Source organism: Dromiciops gliroides, chromosome 2 (assembly GCF_019393635.1).
Source record: "Dromiciops gliroides isolate mDroGli1 chromosome 2, mDroGli1.pri, whole genome shotgun sequence".
Taxonomy (NCBI): Eukaryota; Metazoa; Chordata; class Mammalia; order Microbiotheria; family Microbiotheriidae; genus Dromiciops; species Dromiciops gliroides.
The window spans coordinates 166,254,231-166,278,613 of record NC_057862.1 but is presented as its reverse complement, the minus strand read 5'-3'; the positions used below and the strand labels follow the sequence as shown (position 1 = coordinate 166,278,613).

The 24,383-nt window shown below is 35.3% G+C and overlaps 1 protein-coding gene across 1 annotated transcript in view; it reads right to left on the bottom strand.

Annotated features, from left to right (window-relative positions):
* Positions 1 to 24,383, bottom strand: part of MYO5A (myosin VA) — a 247,290-nt gene that overhangs the window by 20,320 nt on the left and 202,587 nt on the right. Inside the window, exons 30-34 of the mRNA XM_043981532.1 lie at positions 24,110 to 24,210; positions 19,884 to 20,082; positions 15,616 to 15,709; positions 8,234 to 8,380; positions 7,289 to 7,443 (exon numbers count right to left, since the gene is read on the bottom strand). Coding sequence (XP_043837467.1) covers positions 7,289 to 7,443; positions 8,234 to 8,380; positions 15,616 to 15,709; positions 19,884 to 20,082; positions 24,110 to 24,210 — 696 coding nt within the window. The remainder of the gene's footprint in view (positions 1 to 7,288; positions 7,444 to 8,233; positions 8,381 to 15,615; positions 15,710 to 19,883; positions 20,083 to 24,109; positions 24,211 to 24,383) is intronic.

Sequence of the window (24,383 nt, the reverse complement as noted above, 5' to 3'; positions counted from 1 at the left end):
ATTCTACATTTCAACTAAAAGGCCCCACATTCTGTCCCAGTTCCTGTGTCAAATGGTCAAGTTAACCTGAATCTGATTTGAGTCTAAAAATAAATGAAACACCGAGCTTTGGGGAACCAAATAACCCATTAATACTTTCCAAAACGCATGATATGTAATGGAAGTACTATATTCCCTTCTTTGGAGCATATACAGACTTTCTTCCTATATAATTTAGAAATAAGGCCTTTTTTCAGAGAAACTTGCTGCAAAGACTTTCCCCCATTTACCTGCTTCTTTTATAATTATAGTTGTGTTAGTTCTCCTTGAACAAATTTTTATGTAATCAAAATTGTCAATTTTACCTCCTGTGGGCCTATCTTGTTTGGTTACAAACTCTTCACTTATCCATAGATGTGACAGGTATTTCTTCCACATTCTTCTAACTTGTTTACAATATCTCCCTTTATGTCTAAATTTTGTATCCATTTGGAACTTGTCTTGGTATATGGCGTGAGATGCTGGTAATTCTGTACCTAGTTTCTACCAGACTACTTTCCAGCTTTCTCAAAAATTTGTGTTGAATAGTGAGTTCTTGCTCCAATAGCTGGGATCTTTGATTTATCAAATACCAAGTGACTGTGCTCATTTGCTTTTGAATACTGTGTACCTAATTTGTTACAGTTGTTTCTTACTCAGTACCAACTTGTTTTGATAATTATGGTTTTGTTGTATAGTTTGAGATCAGGTACTGTTAGGCACCTTGTCTTTCCACTTTTTTCCCATTATTTTCCTTTATATTCTTGACCTTTGGTAACTGTAGATGAATTTTGTTATTTTTTTCTGGCTTTAGAGACATACAGACATTTTGTAGGTGGTTCAAGTTAGCTAACCACATGAAGAGATGAAATGTTGATCAGCTGTATAGCCTCAAATGAAGTATATTCAAAAGGAACTAACTAGCTTTGTGAGCCTGGTCCTTATTCCTGTCTGGCTATGTTCAAGCGAGGAGGCAAAGACTAAGCCAAGAGTTGGGAGAAGTCTTAGGGCTTCATCTCTCCAATGGGGTCACATAGCCCATGAGTACATGGCCCCACTGTTCTGTCTCTATTACATCTGTTATTTCCTGCTTTTAGGTGAAGGAGATTAGAGGTGGCAATGACCTTATAAACTTCTAAAGGTCAGAAGAGTGAGCCACCAGAAATCCAGCATTTAGAATCCATGCCAGAATTTCTTAGAAGCACAACAGTAAAGGATCTGGATGAGGTGAAGAGAAGGGCAATTGAGTGGAAGATGATCATGTTAATTATAGATAGTATTAATCAAATTCTATTTCTTTCATTACCTTAAGGATAAGACAGGGGACAAAAAGAGGGGGAAAGTATAGGAGAATATGATGGAAGGAAATATACAACAATCATAACCTTAAATGTGAAAATGATGAATTTATAAAATGGAAGAAGATATGAAAATAGAGTATAAAGCAGAACTCAATAATATGTATACCTGATTGACAATTGTTAGAAGAGATGTAGAAGACCATTTACCTTTTTTGTCATCTTTGCCAATCTTACCTCTGTAATGTGGAAACTGAGAGTTATTTTAATTTACATTTCTCTCATTACTAGGGATTTTGAACACTTTTTTCCTATGGTCATTGATATTTTATCTTTCCTATTTTGAGAACTACTTGCTCATATCCTTTGACCATTTATCTATTAGGGAATAGCTCTTGTTCTTATATATTTGAATCACCTCCCTATAAATTTACCATGAATCTTGGATCTCAGAATTTTAAAAGTGAGAGAAACTTGCTACAAAGATATTTTTCCCTTTTAACTATTCATTCTGTTTACTATTAACTGTTTCTCCTCTAATTTCAACTCTGTTGTTGTTATTTGTGCAAAAAAACTTTAAAATTTTATATCTTCAAGATTATCTATTTTGTCTCTTATGATCCTTTCTATCCTTTGTTTGGTCATGGACTCTTCCCCTATTTATAGTTGGGGGGAAAAAAATCTCCTTCCCTGCAGGAGCAGGTAAGCTTTCATATTTAGGCCATGTATTCATTTAGAGCTTATTGTGGTATATAGTATGAAATATCAGCATAAATCTAATTTCTGCCAGACTGGTTTTCCAGTTTTCCAAGGAGTTTTTGTCATACAGTGAGTATTTGCTCCAGCAGTTGTGATCCTTGGTTTTACTGTGTTTGTTTCTTCCGATGGTTATAAATCCAATCTGTTCCATTGATTAACTTCTCTATTTTAAACTAGTACCAAATAATTTTGATCATTACTACTCTCTGTAATATAGTTTGAGATCTGGTTCTTCATTACATATAATATTGATCCTTATATGTCTTAGACGTTTATATTATAGGTCTTAGACAGATACTATTAACCATATTAAGGAAAGGTTCCTTAAAAAATTTTTCTTAAGAAAAATGAGTGTTGTATTTTTCAAAAGCCTTTTCTCTACCTATTGCTATAATAATGTTATTGTTTTTGTAATGAATATATGTACCCATCCTGATCATCAAGTATAATACTCTAAATATTTTATTGTAGCTTTCTTGGTAATGATTTATTCAATATTTTTGTGTTAATATTCACTAGGAATGTTGGTCTATAGTTTTCTTTCTTTACTTTCTCTCTGGTTTAGGTATCAAGACTATAATTGATTTATAGAAGATATATGGTAGAATCCCTCATTTTCTTATTTTTATAGTTTATAAATTATTGGAACTAATTGTTTTTTGAATGTTTGATAGAATCCACTTGTAAATTGGGGTTAATTCCTTTGAGAGTTCATTTATGGATTTTCATTTTTTTTTCTGAGATCAACTTAAATTCTAATTTTCTTCTATTAATCCAAGTATGCTGCATTTCTTGTAAATCATTTATTCCACTTATAAATTTTGTTGGCATATAATTGGCAAAAGTTTCCAATGAATTTACTTCTTTTTCATTAGATATGAATCCTTTTTTTTTTTGATACTGGCAACTTTTTTCTTCTCAGTCCCTAATAGCTTATTAATTTTAAAAACAGCTTCTAGTTTTATTAATTTAACTTTTTTCTTGCTTTATTATCTTCTTTAAATTTTCAGAATTTCTAGTGTATGTTTAGTTGTTGTTTTCTGATTTGTAGCCTTTCTTCCTTCTTCCTTCCTTCCTTACATATTAAATTAATTGATCTGTTCTTTCTCTCTGTTGAAGAAAATACTCAGAGATATAAATTTTCCCCAAGGGCTACTTCGACTACTCCCCAAAACTTTTGCTATGTGGTTTCATTGTTATTTTCTTCTTTGATGAAATTATTTATTGATTGTATGATTTATTCTTTGACCTATTAATTCTTAAGGATTTAATTATTTAGTATCCATTAAGCTTAATTTCTTTCTTTAAAGGCACTTTATTGATTAGAACTTCACTGCATTATGGTCATTAAGGATGTATTTAATATTCTGCATTTGTTTATGAGGTTTTTATGCCATATCAGATGGTCAATTTTTATAATGGTTCCAGAAACATCTTTTCATTCTGTACTTATGAACATTCTAAAATTATATTCAGACCCCTAATTTCTTTATTGTTTAATTTTTTTCAAAGCTTCACAATTATAGTTTTGTAATCTGATTAACATTCCCTTTAAGTACTTGCATAACAAAGTTTCTGTTTTTCTTTTTACTATTTTCTCTATTTCTTTTTCTAAGATCATGACTAATACCCATGCTTTTGTGATTTCATCTGAATATATAATTCTATTCCATTCCTTTACTTATTCACATATTATATTGTATGAATCTTTATGTTTTAGGTGTGCTTCACATTACTGAGTTCTGCTTTATACTAGGTTTCCTATTTTCTTCCATTTTACAGGTGAATTCATCCTTTTCACATTCAAGGTTATGATTGCTGTGTATTTCCCTCCAGCATATCCTCCTATACTTTCCCCCTCTTTTTGTCTCGTCCCATACTTACAAAGAAGGTAGTGAATGCAATAGAATTTGACTAACACTACAATTAAAACAATCAGGTTCCATTCAATTGCCCTTCTCTCTACCTTTTCTAGATTCTTACCATCACTTCTTACATTTTCTTTTTTTCCTTTTAACACCCCCTTTACAATTCATCCTCTACTGAAGTTCGTTTTGCTTGTGACTATTTTCTTCCCAATTCTTTTCTCTTAAACCTCCCCATACCCTTTTCTCTAGTTGCCTATTCTTAATGAGCTTAGTGTAATTCTATACCAAAACCTGTGTGTGCATGTGCATGTATGTGGGCTCAATTCTCCTTTTTATATTGTACTCTAATTATGAGAAATAGTAAGTTCTTCTTTCCTCCTTATTTCTTTCCTAGTGTATTCCTTTATCCATCCCTTTTCTTTTCTCTCTTAGGAGGAAACAAAAACCAACCCCAGTCTCCTTGTTTGCTTTATTTAATGTCTTCTGAAGGCATCAGTTTTTTGAAGGGACGATTGTCTTTTCTTCATTTCTTAAAACCTGTCATCAAATTTTAGCCTCATCCCTATATTTCTACTGACTCCTGTCTTTGCTTTTAAAAGTATCTGTACTTAGCTCTAGTTTTGCCAGGAATGCCTGGAAGACATTTTCTATTACAGGTTCATTTTCCCTGACTAGAATTAAATTCAGACTTATATTCTTGACTGTAAGCCTTTATATTTTGCTCCTTGGAATATCATGCTCCAAGATTTTCTCTTCTTTATTAGTTGCTGTCAAGTTTTATTTGATCTTAACCATAGTTCCTTGGTACTTAAAATTACTTTCTGGCCATTTCTATTTTTCTTTTTACCTGGAAACTCTGGATTTTGATTATGAAATTCCTGGGCATTTTTAATTTGGGGATTATGTTAGTTTTTAGGAGGTGACCAATGATTTTTTTCTATTTTCATTTTGCCCTTTGTTTCTAATAGATCAGTTATTGTTGTCTAGTCATTTTCAGTTGTATTCGACTCTTCATGACCCTATTTGGGGTTTTCTTGGCAAATATATTGGCATGGTTTGACACTTCCTTCTCCAGCTCATTTACAGATGAGGAAATTGAGGTCAACAGGGTTAAGTGACTTGCCTGAGAGATTCTATGCACAGCTAGTAAGTATCTTAGGTCAGATTTGAACTTAGGTCCTCCTGACTCAGGCACCAGGGCTGGTGCTTTATCCACTGAGCCACCTAGCTTCCCCTAATAGATCATGGCAGTTTTCGTTTATAATTTCTTGAAATATAGTGTCTGGGGTTTTTTTTGTTGTTGTTTAATTATGTTTTCAGGGAGTCTCATGATTCTCAATTTTTCCTTCCTTGACTTCTTTCCCAGATTAGTTGTTTTTGACATTAGAAACCTGACAATATCTTCTATTTTTTTCCAACCTTTTGATTTCCTTCTAATACTTTGTACTATTTCCTGGAGTCATTAACTTTTACTTATTCCATTCAATTTTAAGAGAATCACTATTTAGGTAAGGGTTTCAACCTTCTGTTCTAAGCTACTTATCCCCCTTATAATTTTTTCCTCAAGAACTTTTATTTTATTTTATTTTATTTTTTTAGGCAATGGGGGTCAAGTGACTTGCCCATGGTCACATAGCTAGTACGTGTCAAGTGTCTGAGGCCGGATTTGAACTCAGGTACTCCTGAATCCAGGGCCAGTGCTTTAACCACTGCGCCATCTAGCTGCCCCCAAGAACTTTTATTTTATACAAAGTAACAGCAACATTATATGATGATCAAGTGTGATATACTTAGCTCTTCTCAGCAATACAATGTTCTGAGATAATTCCTAAAGACTCATGATGGAAAATGCTATCTATATCCAGAGAAAGAACTAAGGAGTCTGAATGCAGATCAAGGCACTTGTTTTTTGTTTTTTCTTTCTTGTGGTTTTTCCCTTTTGTTCTGATTCTTCTTTTCACAACATGACTAATGTGGAAATATGTTTATATGATTGCACATGTTTAACCTATATATATTGCTTGCCATCTTTGGAAAAAGAGAAGGAAGGAGAAAAAATAAGTAAATTAATTTAGGTAGAATTTTCATTTTTATTATATTAGCTTGGCCTACTCATGAGTAATTGATATTTTTCCAATTGTTTAGATCTCATTTTATTTGTGTGAAAAGTGCTTTGTAGCTGTGTTCATATCATTCCTGAATTTGTCTTGGCAGGTAGACTCCCATATATTATCTATTGTCTACAGTTATTTTAAATGGAATTTCCCTATCTCTTGCTGCTGGGCTTTAGTGGTAATATATAGAAATGCTGATGATTTATGTGGGTTTATTTTATATTCTGCAACTTTGCTAAAGTTGTTAATTTTTTTAAGTAGTTTTTAGTTGATTCTCTAAATATACCATCACATCATCTTCAAAGAATGATAGCTTTTGTTTCCTCATTGCCTATTCTAATTCCTGATGAAAGCACTTATTGATTCTCCCCCCAACATATACATCTTTGGATTTGTTGATCACTATTCAATCTGCTGCCCTTTCTAAAGCTTTGCTGCCCTATATGTAGGACTCCTCTATAACCTTTTATATCACCACTGTAACTGCAAATTCTAAAATGGGTGATTTGGACACTTCAGTGTCTCCTCCTATATTGTTGATATGTACTATAATGTGTTTTTAATTAGGTATTTCATATTCTAGGGAAAATTTTGGTGAAAAGAGGATAATGGTAGAGAAAAATAATCATCCAGGAATTTCTTACTAAAGTTACTTAAATCTCTTATCTGTACTGTAGCATGTTATTCTCTACATATTTATTCCATTAAATAACCTTCAATTACATTCCAGATGGGAACTTGTAAGCATAATGCTTTAAGGTGTTCCAAGTGCTATCTTTATTTCAAGCCTAAGAGATATGAAGTGCAATGATTATTACCCCTTATTTAACAAATGAGAAAACTGAGGCACAGAGAACTGAAGCTGCTTGCCCCTGGTCACAGAGCTGGCATCAGAGACCAGATTCAAATCCAGAACTCCTGACTCATAGGCCAGTGATATTTCTACTACACCCAAAAGCACATTGCTGTTGAACCAAAAACACTAAGTATCCAGTCCATCCTATCATTCAACTCAAACCTAGTTTGTAAAATAAACTTCAAGGATGAAATCTCCCATGCTGAAAGTTATTATCCACCAGTTATGACTAAAAAAAGCTCCCCTAACTGGTGACTCATTTGTCACACTGAAGGAGGATTCATTTCAAACACACAGAAAGCAGCTGCAGTGCAGATATTATCATTGCTAACATTCATCCTATAGTAGTTTTCATAAATCAAAGAATGAACTAACCTTCAGTACTTTTTTAATGCTGTTAATTGTTGATGTCAGCAATGACCTCACTTTTTGATCATCATTCAGGTAGTCAGCATGTCGGACACACATAAATAAAATGTAGGCTGGTAATCCAGGGATCAAATTGACAGCTACCCCACGTGGTTTTAAGTCTAGAAGAACAGTAAAAAAAAAAAATTCACATAATGTTCAAAACCACACAAGGAAGGCTTTGTGGGTGGCCTGCGTGGTTAGTCATCACATAAACACAAGCATTTTTAGGACAAAAGGGTATCAGTAGAAAGAATCTTTTAAGATATGAAGTTGAAACTTCCAAAATAATGTGATTATTAAAATAATTAGTACAGTGCCATGAATCTTGTCAGTCTTTAATAAATTTTTCCTGTTGATGGTGACCACTTTGTTAAAAAAAAAACAACAGAACTTAAAAAGGAGGTCAAATGAAAAGTTAATATAGAGTTGGGGCAAAAGGTATGACATTGAACCATATTCTTAATTCATTTCATAAGCTCATGGATATATGTAGGACCCTTCATTCTTCTTCTAAGGATCTCATATTTTTCACAGTGCCATGCTCAATGTCCTTTGATACTCTCCTATTCCCCAACCTTTTTTATTTCTATGAAAACATTTCTCCCATTAATAACTTATTTACTCCATTGTTTTTCTGGCATTGTGGAGTTTTCTCTCTTATAACATGAGTAATCACATGTGGTAGTCAGAAGAGAAATGAACCAATGTGGATAAGTTGCAAAAAATGAAATCTTGCATTCAGTCCTAATCATCATGTAATTATATCAATGTGTAAGTGTTTGGACTAAGGAGGACACCTCAAAAACTTTATGTTGGTCATCCCTAGAAGCTATGTGGCTATGTCAAAGGCACAAAATCATTAATCCAGGTTTATCAATTAACCTGTTGTTTCATAAAAAATGTACTTGCCCAGGATGAGATTCTTGACAAGTTTTTGCTCATCATCCTTCTTATATTCCAACATTCCTTGAAAATCCTTTTCTTTCCTGGGGATGTTCACTGGACGGATAGGTTCATCAATGATCTGCCCAGGGGATATATTCTCCATCTGCCCCACTTCAGGAGTAAAACAAGAAGAAAGAAAATATATTTCAATATAGAAATATGAAATAGACATAAAAGACATCTATATTCAACAGCTCAAAACAGTACTTTTGTTCTTTTCCCACAAAACCCAACAATCATAGTCTAATCATTCAAAAAAAAAGTTGTGACCTCTAAAAAGCAGTTTTAATTCTAAATGTCTTTAAAAAAAGCCAACATGGTTATTTGTAAGATGGGGGTTCTTAACCTAAGGTCCATAAACTTGTTTTTATTAATTGGTTTCCTTTGTAATCCTACATATTTCATTTTATGTATTCAAAAGCATTACTCTAAGGAGTCCATAGGCCTCAGCAGATTGCTAAAGGGTTCCATAGCACAAAAAATGTTACAAATCCCTGTTGTTAGAGGAAAACCCGATTAGTTGAGTCCTATATTAGTTATTTCTGATTTCCTTTCAAATAACAGAATAAAACCCTTGAAAGAGCCTATCATGAACTTAAAGATAAGTGAAAAGGGAACTATGGCTACATTTTAGAGGGGCTCTATACTCCATGTAATCAAAAGAAAACCATGAAAAATTGGATTGTTTTTGGAACATATCAGATTTAGAGCCAGAAGAGACCTTCAAGGTCATGTACTCCAACTCCCTCATTTTATACATAAGAAAACCCAGACCCAGAGAGATTAAGTGATTTGCCCAGGGTCACAAAAGTAGAGCCAAAACTTGAACGTCAAATCTAGTACTTTTTCTACCATACCATAATGATGGGAACTTAATTCGGAAAAGCAATTTCGTTTTTATTTGGTCAAATCTCTAAGAATGTTTTCTTTCTTTTATTAGAAAAAATTCAGAAGGCATCTTTTTGAAACCTAAAGAAGGACACTGTCATATACAGATAATATGTGAAGAGGTTGAATCAATAGTCACTGATTTATATGCTCACCTCAAATAAATGAAATAAAATATAAATCGACATTAGAAAGGTACAGGGTTTCAAGTAAAATAAGATAAGGAAGGACAACATTCCACCCGTGTTTAGGAAAATCTAAAACAGTCCTTCCTGATAATAACTCTTTATGCCTATAGGTAAAATATCCCCTCGTAAAATTGGCCATATCCATTAAACCCATCAGTAGGACTATATCTCAAATAAGTAATTAGGAAGGTAATTATTTATACAAAGATGTTTATGGCTTTGTTGTATATAATACCAAAACCCTGGAAATAACCTAATGTTTAGAAATAACCAATGTTTAGAAAATGTGTAAACAGACTATAGTATAGCAACACAATGGAGCACTGTGTCATGTCATGTAAAATGACAAATACAAATAATTATACCCTAAGCACCTAGTGCCTCGCATAAATGCTCTCTGGAATAAACAGCATAGAGAACAATGAAAAGTTATATTTATTTAAAAATGTAAAATGAAAAAAAGGACCAGGTATATTATATATACAAAATATAACTGAAAAAATTCCATATACATATATGAGTATAATAATAAAGATCACAAGAAATTTAAGTCCCTGACATTTATAGCTATATATTTAAGTATTTTTTGTCATAAACTAATGAAAGAAAATAAAAAGGGCATAAACCCATAAAGATTATCAGCATTTCTGTATATCACCAATAAAACACTTCAGGAGGCGATAGAAAAAAATTCTATTTAAAATAACTACAGAAAATATAAAATGAAAAAATATTCCACTCCCTCATTTCTCTAATTAAAGAACTACATAACCAATTCTACTTCCCTGTCTTTGCCCCTACCGCTCCCACATACTTTAAGGAATGAAAGGGTGAACTTGAGGTTGAACTGAAACTGCTGTTATGCAGGAGAACTCTCCTTATAATGGAAAGATGTTAAAAGAAATCATTGTATAATTTTTTTAAAGTATCAAATTAGAAATCAGAAGATCTAGATTTTACAGAAGCATGGCCCCTAATAATCTGTGTGGCCTTGGACAAATAACTTCACCTTTCTCAACTTCATTTTCCTCATCTGGTTTGATTAGGTGTAAACTAATGTCCATTCCAGTTCTAAAATGCTATAATGTTATTTAAATTATAATGGGGAGAATATTTTTTTAAAATCACAAACCCATTTCCCAATTTAAAAAATGAAATAAATACGTGAAACATCTACAACTGTGCTTATTTCTTTTAAGGTGCAGTGGAAAGAGGACTTGTGATCAAAATCTTCCCTGCTGCTTACCACCTGTGTGTCATTAGACAAGTTGCTACCCCTCTTCGGGCACCAGTATCTTTACCTATAAAATGAAGTGAACTGGCCATTCCTCAATTAATGGACATCCCATTAACATTCCATTTTTGCCACCACAAACAGTTGCAATAAATATTTTCATATAGAAAGGACCTTTTCCCCTTTCTTTGATCTCTTTTGGGTATAGGTCTAGCAGTAGTATAGTTGGATCAAAGGGCACACATTGTTTAGAAACAGTTTGTGAAAAATTCAAAATTGTGCTCCTGCTTGGGAAATGTTGCATGTACTTTCAGGTGAGGTCATTGTATTATTAGTTTTACTTAATTATTTTACTTTGCTACAAGAAACTTTTCATTAAGAGGGACTAATCTGTAAATGTTTATAATGCAAAGTCAAAACACATCAGTAAAACTGTAATGCTGGGATAGGAAAAAAAAAACAAATGAATTTTTTTTTCTTGATACCATTTTTATAAGACCTGTGGACATGAGAGCAGGAGTTCTATGTCCTGTGTTCTGGCAGCCATTACTAAACAACGTTCCACATGAGACTGATGAGGCTAGTACAGAAATAAGCTAGCTACCACTAGATATATTTCCCCCATGCATTTGCAGGAAAGTGCTTTGTTTTCAAGCCTGCAAAGCTGACCCAAAAAAAGTTTTTTTGAAAATTTAACGTTAAGAACCACTGATATGTTGGGGGCAGCTAGGTGGTGCAGTGGATAGAGCACCAGCCCTGGATTCAGGAGTACCTGAGTTCAAATCCGACCTCAGACACTTAACACTTACTAGCTGTGTGATCCTGGACAAGTCACTTAACCCCAATTGCCTCACTAAAAAACAAACAAACAAACAAACAAAAAAACCACTGATACGGGGGCAGCTAGGTGGCACAGTGGATAGAGCACTGGTCCTGAAGTCAGAAGGACCTGAGTTCAAATCTGACCTCAAATGCTTGACACTTACTAGCTGTGTGGCCCTGGGCAAGTCACTTAACCCCAAATGCTTCACAAAACAAAAAACAAAAACAAAAACACAAAAAAGAACCATTGATAGAATCACTTCAAGACTCTTTTCTCCCCCTCTCTGCAATGAACAGATAATGGGGGAAGGGGGTGTTAGAAATGAAAGAAGTTGGATTAAATACATCTAAGATCCCTTCAGACTGAATCTATGTATAACTGGTGCACACAAGGTTACTGATGTTAAATACAATAGTCTTCTCTAATATCTTAATTAATTATGAAATAGTTTCTATTTTAGATTACCATTACTTAAATGAACTGAAGAAAAGGGAAAATTCTGGTAACTCCAAAGTTCTGGGTTCTAAAAGGCTTCGATGAAACTAAAAATCCTTCATTTGTCTGAATTTTCTAAATTTCTTATTTTTCAGCAAAAGTAAAGAGGTGGCAAAAACAACTTATTTTGTTGCCATATTTTATTCACTTTCTGTTTTTCTGAACAAGCAACTTATTGATTACATGTCCAAATCTCATTAAATAATGATCAAAATAATGACTCACATTTAAATCATACTTTATTGTTTTAAAAATGCATGCCTCGCAGGGGCAGCTAAGTGGCGCAGTGGATAAAGCATGGACCCTGGATTCAGGAGTACCTGAGTTCAAATCCAGCCTCAGATATTTCACACTTACTAGCTGTGTGACCCTGGGCAAGGCATTTAACCCTCATTGCCCCGCAAAAACAAAAACAAAATAAACAAACAAAAAAGCATGCCTCGCAATACTCTGTGAAGGAGGTAGTAAAAATGTTATACCTGTTTTATTGTTAAAGAAACTGAGACTCAGAAAGACTGCAATATTGATGGCTACTCAACTGGTAAATGCCAAAGCTGGGATTAGAACACAGGCTCTGGGGGGCAGCTAGGTAGCACAGTGGATAGAGTGCTGGCCCTGGATTCAGGAGGACCTGAGTTCAATTCCAACCTCAGACACTTGACACTTACTAGCTGTGTGACCCTGGGCAAGTCACTTAATCCATATTGCCCCACCAAAAAAAGCCCCAAAACCAAAAACCAACCAAACAAACAAGAACATAGGTTCTGGGAGCAGCTAGGTGGCGCAGTGGATAAAGCACTGGCCCTGGATTCAGGAGGACCTGAGTTCAAATCCGACCTCAGACACTTGACACTTACTAGCTGTGTGACCCTGGACAAGTCACTTAACCCTCATTGCCCCCCCCCCCAAAAAGAACACAGGTTCTGTGCAGCCCTCTTGGCAACTCATCATAGGCTCTCACCAAAGATAACTGCTGATAGCAAATCTATTTTTTTTTATTACATATAAGGTATTTTATTTTTTCCATTACATGTAAAGATAGTTCTCAACTTTTGTTTATACAAGCTTTACAATTTCAGATTTTTCTCCCTCCCTCCCCTCCCTCCCCCCTCCCCTAGACAGCAGGTAATCTGATATAGGTTATATCTATATATCTATATACATATACATATAGATGTATATATATATATACATATACATATAGATGTATATATATATACACACACACACATATATATACCCATAATAACATTAATCCTATTTCTGCATTAATCCTGTTATAAGAGAAAAAAATCAGAGCAGTAATGCAAAACCTCAAAATAGAAAAAAAAAACAACAGCACCCAAAACAAAAGAAATAGTATGGTTCAATCAGTATCTATACTCCACAGTTCTTTTTTTTTTTTTCTTGGATTTGGAGATCCTCTTCTATCATGAGTTCCCTGGAACTCTTCTGTACCAAGCAAATCTTTTTTACCCTATATGAATATGTCATCTGACACATTCCTCAATAGCAATTATAAATGCTTTTTTTTATTAGTAATCCATGTGCATTTGTAATTGAGTGCCATGTGTATACCTATTTACAAAGCTGGAAATCAGAGTAATGATTTATACTTAATAGTATCTTAAAATCATTAGCATCTCATAAGAAATCAAAACCCTATTCTTGCCTTTCTCTTTAATTTGAAAAAAGGCATATCAAATTCAGACTGAAAGTAGTTAGGCTTTTGGATGCTATTATGGACTTTTTCGTCTACAGGCATGTTTAAGTATATCATTAGTGGTCACTAAAAGTCTAACTTGATTTGTCAGAACAGGAAGAGTCTATGTCCTTTTGGCTTAGTTTACTTTTCAATGATTCATATGAATTTTGGCAATGGCTTGTGGCATCATTCCAATCGTTACAGGCTGAATGTTATGAGCTTAGTTTTCTCATTTGCAAAAGAGACACAATACATGTATGATCTAACTTGCAGGGCTGTTATGAGAGAAGCACTTTGTAAAATTCAAAGTGCTATATAAATGTGAGACTATCTGAACAGTATAAGCCATTTGCTTATCATAACTTGCTTAGCGGTCATGTGGTGGTTTGTTTGTTTGTTTGTTTTGAAGGGGTAATAGGGATTAAATGACTTGCCCAGGGTTACACAGCTAGTGTCAAGTGTCTGAGGCTGGATTTGAACTCAGGTCCTCCTGAATCCAGGGCCAGTGCTTTATCCACTGCGCCACCTAGCTGCCCCTTGTGGGGTTTTTTTTTGAAGACTGGTGTACATTGTGTGAAACATGGTGTTTCCACAAGATTACACAAAGAATGATTATAACTTGGAGAGTTAATGTGTTAGGGATACAGAAATAGACATGACTGATTTTTAAAAAAATATTCTAAACGACGGTAAGACTTTTTCTTTGGAGGAAGATACAATTTTTGTGAATAGCCAAAAGTCATTCAGAACCATAGCTAGTGAATAAGGTGAACAAGATACATTTCATGTTTGTTTCTAAAAGAAAAAAATAAACAACCAACTCAATTAATGTGGCTGCTTTCTTGTGTGGCTTGTAAGCCCTCCTGAAGATAACTCCATAAGAGATCCCAATTGGGTTTTAGAAACCATGGATAGCCATCCAAGGCAGCCATTCTACAGGCCAACACTTAGGTGGTATAAACCATCTGTCTCATTACACCTCATGAGTCGGGACTTGTAATCAGGAGTCCAAGGTTTAAATTCCAGCTCTTACTTTTTTTTTTTAAAGTGAGGCAATTGGGGTTAAGTGACTTGCCCAGAGTCACACAGCTAGTAAGTGTTATGTGTCTGAGGCCGGATTTGAACTCAGGTACTCCTGACTCCAGAGCCAGTGATCTATCCACTGCTCCACCTAGCTGCCCCCAGCTCTTACATTTTTAAGTTTTATGAGTGTAAGACAAGACATTTAACTCTTATGTATTAATTTCCATGTTGGAAATATCTGTGCTATCAATCTCATAGGGTTTTCTGAGGAAAGTGTTTTATAAACATTAAAACATTACAGGGGCAGCTAGGTGGCACAGTGGATAAAGCACCAGCCCTGGATTCAAGAGGACCTGAATTCAAATCTGGACTCAGACACTTGACACTTACTAGCTGTGTGACCCTGGGCAAGTCACTTAACCCTCATTGCCCTGCCAAAAAAAAAAACCCAAACAAACAAAAACACTACACAGATGAGTTGTTTTTAGTAATGTTATTATTTTGGCCTCTGATCATTGCTGTTAAGTTGTATTCAGTCATGTCCTTCTCCCTGTAACCCCATTTGGGGTTTTCTTGGCAGAGATACTAGTAGTTCACCATTTCCTACTCCAGCTCATTTTACAGATGAGGATACTGAGGCAAACAGGGTTAAGTGACTTGTCCAGGATCATACTACTTGTATGTGTCTGAGGCCATATTTGAATTCATGAAGATGAGTCACCCTGATTCCAAGGCCAGTGCTCTACCCACTGCACCACCTAGCTGCTCTGGCAACTAATTAGCACCCTTTGTAATTACCACACAGAGGAAAGGGCAGGATGTAATTTTTCATGAACAGTTCATATTCATTCACCATCTGCCTCCTGCATGAGACTGTTTTGTTGCTATATTAAGTACATGAAATTTTGTATCTTACCATAAACCCAGAGATGAGCAATATTCACAAAAATAAGTGTTTTGCTTTGTAGAAAATATTCATAAAAGCAATACCTTCCAGTTCTCCAATTTTTTTAGCAAATACTTTCAGCTGTTTCTTCAGTTTCCGGACAGTCTTGTCCTGTTTTTCAAGTTGTTCCATCAAATCCTAATGATCAAAATGAAAGACAAAGGATGAGTAACAAAATAGACTCCATTCATATGCATTAAGGGGAAAGACACATTAAGTGAAAGTAATTATTAGTTATACAAAAGGGGGGGCTCCTGAAAAGTTGGATGGTGGTGCCCCCCCAACCTGGCTAACACTGGCAAGCCTGTAAAATTCTGAGACAATAAAAGCCAAACTTCATAAATACTCTGTGCATTCAAACTTTAGGCAGCATGATGGAGACAAGGCCTGAAATGAGAGCATTTTAAGTAGATCCCATACAGACAGAACAGTAGCATGATAACAAAAAAGTACGTTATCACATCTGAACATGTTCTAAAGGAAAGTAAGGGGGAAAATAAATTTCTCTAATAGTACAAGTAAGAAAGATTGAGCTTCTTAAATGTGTTTGCTTTTCACTCAACACAAGAAAAAAGATAGGAACCACCTTCAGGAAATGTCACAAATTATTTGAGAGCTAAAACTTAAGAGAAAGAAATAAGCACAATAAAAAATGTTGAAGAACTCTTTTGAATGAGTTCAGAAGTGTTCAAAGTGGCAAGTTCTAGGTTAAAGAAAGAGCATCACAACCAAATTGGCTGGATCACCCTGGGCAAATCACTTAGCCTGTTAGTGCTCCTCCTAACTCTGATAAGGGGCAGAGAAGGTGCTGACCTGTACTGGTAGAGAGAGTTTCCTACGCCAGTGAAATCACAAGTCCAGTCCCTATCCTTTCACAGCTTTAACATTTACTGTGAAATACTCACTTTGCAATAAATAAGAGGGATGTACCTCATAAGGTTTCATAGGCAGCCCACCTTTCGAAACTCTTCTGAAAGGGCTTGGACACACAGGAAAAGGGAATAGAGGCAGAGCTACCTGTGGGTTTGAGATAAGTCACTTTTCTAGATCTCTTTAAGCTCTGAGGGGTTTCAGACTTTACCAAAGGACAAACTACCAAGTGTACTTTTTTCCCTTTAGATAGACCTTAACCTTAAGGGGACTCATGGTAAGAAAAAGCCAAGCAGGAGAGAATATTAAAGTGAGCTAAGTGGACAAAAGACTACCCTGGAAGATAAGTCGGCATTGGAGCAGCATCCTAGCCAGGGTGTCTGTGCCAAATTCTGCCATTGTGGGTTGAGATGAGTGCCTTCAGGCATTACCACTTCTCCGAGTAAGAGGTAAACTAAGAAGTCAGAGACAGAATGTCAGAGCTGGCCAGTGGCCATCCTAGATGCAGGAACAGAGCTATTTTTGAGATTGTCTAGCAGCGATTCCACACCATCCTCAACCCCATGGTTTTCTAAGACAGAAGGAGATTTTCTCATCTGTTATCCATTCTACTCCCTGCTTGTTTCTCTGTCTCTCCCCACAAACCTTTGGATCCTTCAAGGTCGAGGCCCCAAAAAAGAAAAAAAAGCACTCTGGGTAATTTACTTTCAGGTAAAGTTGGAGACGCCATGGAGCTTGGAGAGCACATGCCAGACTCTTTAGGAAGAGTTCTAAAAGATGGACTACACACAAGGAAAGAAAACCAGAGTATTATATTCAAGAGAAAAAAAGATCTGAAAATAATAGACAAAGAATCAAATTCTATTTATAACTAACTTATACATGAGAGTCAACAGAGATGTTCTTTTTCATTCAGTTAATAAGAACATGAAAAGAAAGACCTTTAGGAAAAATCCAAAAGAAATGATGTCAAGAATGGATGGAGTGATTAAGAAAGCTGCAGAATGAGTAAATAATGAGAGCTACAGACTAAACTGTTGGCCAAAAGTGAATTTAGACATCAGATTCATTTCTCAAAATAAGCATTTTTTAAAATTTGAAGAAATTCGGATATATATATTTTGGATTTTATTTTCTCTCAAGTCAAACTTTGTTTCCATCACATTGTAAAGACTAGTGTTAATAACAAAGCAAACACTAAAAATGACATATAACAGTGATAGAAGTGATGGCACTCACTAAGAGAAAGCTGTGGGGGAAAACAGGTTTGAGACTGTCTGAAAGAGGATTTCCTTGGAAAGGGTGGGCAGCAAGCCTGCTGTTCGGTTAGCAATCCAGAAGTAGCAACAAGACAACAGAAAAACACAATCTGTGGGATTTACATACAATCATCCGTTTGTAAAGTGAAATCCGATATGATTGATAGTCCTTAGGGTCAGCTGCATATAATTCCTCAAAATACTGAAAAAATAGGCACAATTTATGTTTGCTTTTATCTTTGTGGGACTTTAATATGTAACCGAAAGCAACTTGAAATGATTTAAAAATAAAAGTATTGAAACTTCACATTCTCAAAAGACAATGTTTGTTATTTACCATAAGCTCCTGGTCCTCTTAACTAGAGTTATTCTGATTAGCAATAGTAAAATTCATCAAAGATACTAAACACATTAACTTACATGTGTATATATTTATATAAATATATACAGACACATACATGCATACATATATGTATATATATATACCCACATGTATGTACACACATATAAATGAGCAGGAGGTGGTAAACATTGACATATACAGATAAACACAGACTAAGGCCAGGATCATGTTTTCCAATGGGTAGCAGGGATCAAAAATCTCCTTCTTCCTTCTCCCAGCCACAGCAGCAGACCTACTGGGGAAGGAAAGATAACGGTAATGATGCCTCTTCTGGACCAGGTTAAAAAACATGGTAAGGAGCAGTGGTGATGTTCTCTCTCACAGTTATCTTCTAGGAAAGAGTTAAGTAATGTGGGAGTGATTTGAGAGCTGTGCTGATTAAAGCAAGAAGAGAAGGCCCAAGTGTACATGGGAGGCATAAACAAGGATCAGGAACCACCAGTGTTTCATTACTGTTCTGTTGTAGAGAATAATAATTTTGAGCATGATAATTTGTTTATATTCTGATCTATCTTATCTAATATGTTGCAGAGAGAGAGAGGAATGCAGTTGGCATAGACACTGAGTACTCCTGTCAAAAGTAAAGCCTTAATAATTTAGACTGTGATTTAAGCTGCAAGTAAGCTAATTTTTCCCTCTGAAAAAGTAGCTTGCTATTAATCAAAGAAATGTTCAAACTACAAATGAATAAACAAAGAATATTTCTATTATAATATGTGCCATATATAATAGAATGTATAAATAGAATATACTTATAATATAATGTATTGTTTCCATAGGCCACACTTCATTACTTTGTGGCAATATACTTTACAAATACACACATTTTAGAAAGATTATGATGACATTGAGGATAACTATTTTAGGCAAGAATTTAGGCTCCATTTTACTACTCAGAATCTGGCAAGGGGGATTCACTTCACTGAAATGTTGCTTTAAAACATTTCTCAAGACATGTGGGAAATTCATAGCTATTAATATTTCTTAAAGAGATTTACTCAGTTGTAATTAACCTTTTTGTGCATTATAAATTCCTCTGACAGTCTGGTGAAGCCTATGGACTCCTCAGAACAAAGCTTTTAAATGCATGAAATACATGGGATTACAAAGAAACCAATTCTTTTGAAATACAGTTATCAAAATATTAAATAAAATAAATTCACAGCTGCTGTCGTGGCTGGGAGAAGGAAGACAGGAGATTTACTGATCCCTGCTACCTATTGTGAAACAAGATGTTAAGAACATCTGACTTACATGCTTTTACCATGGACCATAATGGAGATTTCTACTCCTTAGCTGAATAAAAATTGGATATCATCAATCCCTTTCTTCATTCAGCTCTTATCTTAATTCTTACTTCATCTTATTGCTAGTGGTGTTGACAGGTGGCTACTCCAGGGGCAAAAGGAATGAAAAGCCTGTCGTGCTATCTCTGTCATGTGACAGCAGTCATATAACATGGTTCAGATTCTCCTTTGATAGGATGATCAATAAGTGAGTTGAATGCATATAACAAAGCCCAATTTCCAACTTCTCAGCACCATACATGATCAGTTCAAGTATTCCTGAATTGCACACAACCACCAAACAAGTACTTTTCATTCCTAATGTTCCAATTTAGTGATATTTTACCATCATATCTACTCTATGGAGCATTTGCAATCATAAGATCTTCACAGCAAGGGGAGGCATTGTCTACAATCTAAAGAATTTAAGTAGCCCCAGAAGTATTAATACAGGGTACAGACCAGAGTGAGCAGAACTGCCACCGGTTCCTTACCAAATTTTCATTGGTCAGCCGGGTAATCTCATGCTGCAGGCTGGCTTCAATGCGGGCCTCGGGCGGTAACTGCAGGTTCTGAGCCAAGAGCTGCTGCTGGCGATTATTTTCCTCCTTTAGACTCTGGATCTCACCCCGCAATGCCTCTGTTTCATTGTCATGGCTCTTTTTCTGGGACTGGAGTTGTGATTCCAAGAGTCTATGCAGTCAATATGGGAAAAGAAGCTTATTATTCTCATTCATCTGTTGCTTAGTTGATGCTTGGGATAGTATTTAACTGTTCATTTGTTAAAGGGGAGGGGAGGGGAGAGCAGATACTCTAAATGTCTTCTGACTAGATCAAACTCAAGAAATCTAACACGGTGTCCAGAAAGGAGACTAATGCTTTGATCGATATTATCAAACTCAAACAATTGTTTTCAATACTGTGAATACCATGTAGAAAAGTCTTAAAATTTTACACATTTTAGTTATTTTTTTTTCCAGGGCAATGAGGGTTAAGTGACTTGCCCAGGGTTACACAGCCAGTAAGTGGCAAGTGTCTGAGGCCAAATTTGAACTCAGGTCCTCCTGAATCCAGGGCTGGTGCTTTATCAACCATGCTACCTAGCTGCCCCACATTTTAGTTATTTTCAAAGGCATTAGTAAGTATATTAGAAGAAGACTAAGAACTGTAAAAAGTCAATGAAATGAATTGGCTTATGGGGCATAAATCTTAGCATCTGTATTAACAAAATTAGGATTTAGGGGAAAAATAATTTTTTCAAAGCCCAATGTTACCTTAATAGAGAAAAAACAGCTGCAAACCCCCAAATACTTCTTGGCAGGGGGTTTGGATGATTAAATATGCATTAAGTATTTAATAAGTTATCATTCAAAATGAAGCTTGGGTTTGAGGTCCCATTTTACTTTTTTGTTTCCTTTATCATTTTTCTGCAACTTAAATCATCTCTTATTTCCAAAGGATGATGAAGCTAGGAACAGGGACCCTTCAGTTTCAAGAAACACAAATAAAGATAGGTACTTCTGAAATGTTTTCATTTTTAGATTTAGATTTGTTCATCAGATGCAGAGCCACACATGTCAATCACATTACCTATCCCTAATTTAAAACAGTGTGGGGATACAAATATCAGAAATAACAATAAAGAAGCTAATGCTTCATAGAGCAAACAGATGGGCAGTTGTGTAGTTGAACAAATTATCATCTTTGTTTAAAAACTCCTATAATTAGATCATTAAAACAGAACAAAGGATAGTACATTGCATTTATTATTTCCCCCATCCCCTATTATTACATCTCTATATTTTTGCAAACATAAAAACCAAGGCTATGGTTAGGAATTTATTAATAAAATCAAAGAAAAGATATTAGGTCAAAAGCATCCCCCATAGTCTCAGTAAGTTATTAAGGTTATTATAGTCTGATTAATAATAGCCTATTAAAATATTTGATACTCTTGGAGACTACAAAATTTGAATGAGAATTTTAAACCATCACATTCTCTTGTTACTGACTTTCATGATTAGAATAAAAAATATAATGCATTGAGCAGCAGCATTAATAAATCACATAGTATTTTTACAAATTTTCTGTAACAAATATCAATACCAAGATAAAATTTGTATTTGTTTTTAAAAGCTGCTTTTTTGAATATTGTTTTCTCTTCAAATCTATATAGGCTCAGTGTGTCATATTTGACGGGTTAATTCTATGTGGTATTTTAGATTTCATGAACATAAGGAAACACTCCTAATTCATAATTTCATAATTTGTAGTTTCAAAAACTAAATAGCTTCCATGTTACGGGTAGCTAGAAAATAAATACTTTAGGTGCAGTAACTTAGACCTATCTTGTCAACACCTTGCTATTTGGTTTTTGATAAACTCAATCAACAATGGGGTAATGTGGTCTCATCCTCAGGGAAGGGAAATGACTTCAATATTCACAAGTGTCTCGTTGTTTTCTTTAACGGCACAACATGACAAAGCTTCATTATACTTTGCCCATGAACATAGTTAGTATATGAAAGAGCCAGAGCAGTTAAAAGAGGCCGTGTTTGTTAGTAAGAAAACAGGAAGTGATGAACATTCTATTGTGAGACAACACATATAACCTGTTGGCTTGTTTTAACCCTTCATAAACCAGCCACAGCTCTTCATCCTCATTCAGCTCATGGCAATCCATAGGGAATGGTCTTCCAAACCAAATGAAAAATGGAAAACACAAAAGGGATACATGATGATAATGAAATGATGACATGTGAAGGACAAGAATAACAAATATTATTTAACATTCATTATTGGGATTGACAGATTTTCTTGATCACACATGAAAAAGTTACTACACAAATTAGCTTGGTTATTTAAACTGTTTTTAAAAAGAAAACAGACCGTATGCAAAATAGGGAAAATTATAACAAAATTATGTAAAATTACATGCTTTTTTCCTTTATGGAATGATCATGATATGAATAAGAAACAAGAGAATATAAGAAAAAGGTTTAGACTCTTGAGTGTTTGAACACAAGAGAAATTACATGCAGCACAAAATATTAGAGAGATTGGCTGCAAAAGAATAAGGACTTTAGCAGGGGTTGTAGCCTCTGGCTGTAGCATGAATTCCTGGGATGAGTGAACTGCATTTCTTCAATGGGAACTGTAATCATGAGGAATTGTCACAGAGTTTGAGCAGGAATGGGATGGGGAAAGCATGTGGTTTGTATATACAAACATACACATGAGTTAATCTTAAATTTTAATCACTACAATCAAATTATGAGGTTCAAAGAATGGGTAATGGCACAATAGTGCTTATGTATAGCAGCATTCTTCTGGTCTTTGGAATGTGTACCTATATATCTCCTGATATCCCATATAGCCTATTAGGAGCTCAAAAAGTGCCAGGTTACAACATTCTGAAAGCATAAATTTGTAATATAGTCTCTGTCCTTATAGTGCTTCCTCTTCTTTCTAATGGTACGTGGAAAGTGTTGGGCACATGGTTAAGTTCATGGTCCTTTATTTCAAGTTTTATGAGGTTGCAAAGGAATGGAATCCTAGCACTGGCACCTCTTCTTATGATCTTATGAGGGGCAGCTAGGTGGCGCAGTGGATAAAGCACTGGCACTGGATTCAGGAGGACCTGAGTTCAAATCCGGCATCAGACACTTGACACTTACTAGCTGTGTGACCCTAGGCAAGTTACTTAACCCCCATTGCCCAGCAAAAACCAAAAAAAATTTAAAAATTATCTTATGAGTTATACAGATACTGATGAAAGTAAGCAAGGTATTACTAACTTCTTGGTGGCAGAGAATTTCTTCCATCACTGTCAACACACACACACACGCGCGCGCGCGCACACACACACACACACACACACACACCTCTATGTAAGCTTCCAAAGGCTGGAAATGGGAGTGAGATCTCCTCTGTATCCTTACCAGAGTTCAGGGGCTGATATAAAACTGGAATCAGAACTTTCTCAGCCTTCCTTAGACCAGTAGAGGAAAAAAAGGCCTTGATCTTGGTCAAGACTGACTTACAGCCAGGTAAGGCCACTAGTGAAATATGGGTCAAGAAAAGATGCAGAACAAGGCCTTTAGACCTTTCATTCAACATGTTCTAAATTTTGGTATTACTTGAAGCTACTTATACCTTTAGCTATTCCTCAGAATCTTTAAAAATAACAATACTGGGGGCAGCTAGGTGGTACAGTGGATAGAGCACCAGCCCTGGAGTCGGGAGGCCCTGAGTTCAAATCTGGCCTCAGACACTTAACACTTACTAGCTGTGTGACCCTGGGCAAGTCACTTAACCCCAATTGCCTCACTAAAAACAAACCAAAAAACCAATACTGAACAATGGAAACATTAACAATTAACAATCTGCCACTGTGATTTCAAATACAAATACTATTTAAGACTCTATGCTTCCCTTCAGGCAAAGATTTTCCCAAGAGATCTTGTTAGTAATGATTTGAATTTGCTTCCTCAGCACCTAGCACAGTCCCTAGTACACAGTATGTGCTTAATAAACACTTGTTGATGCTGCTGCTGCCACATGATTTAGATGACATTTTAAATGGGGATAACTTAGAAAGGTTGGGTCTAGTCTGAAACAAATAGATCACTAATATACAAAAAAAAAAAGTATTTGCCATATAAAAAATGCCAAACACAGTGATTCAAGAAGCCAGAAGAAATAAAAGAACCAAACCAACCTGTTCGTTTCCTTCAGTCCAATGTATGCTTGTGCTATTTCTCCTTTGTCTTTCATTTTCTGTACATCTTCTAAGAGGATTGTGGAATCTGTCATTGTATTCTGAGGCAGAGAAAGATATTTCCACAATAAGAAATAAATACTTTGGGGTTCTCATGTAGGGGAATTTTTATATAGAGGACTACACTGAGGGACTGGCTCCTAATCTGGGAACTCCAAAATCTCTGCTATCAATCTCTCCAATGTTAGTGCTCTGCTTTAGGCTCTAAGTAAGG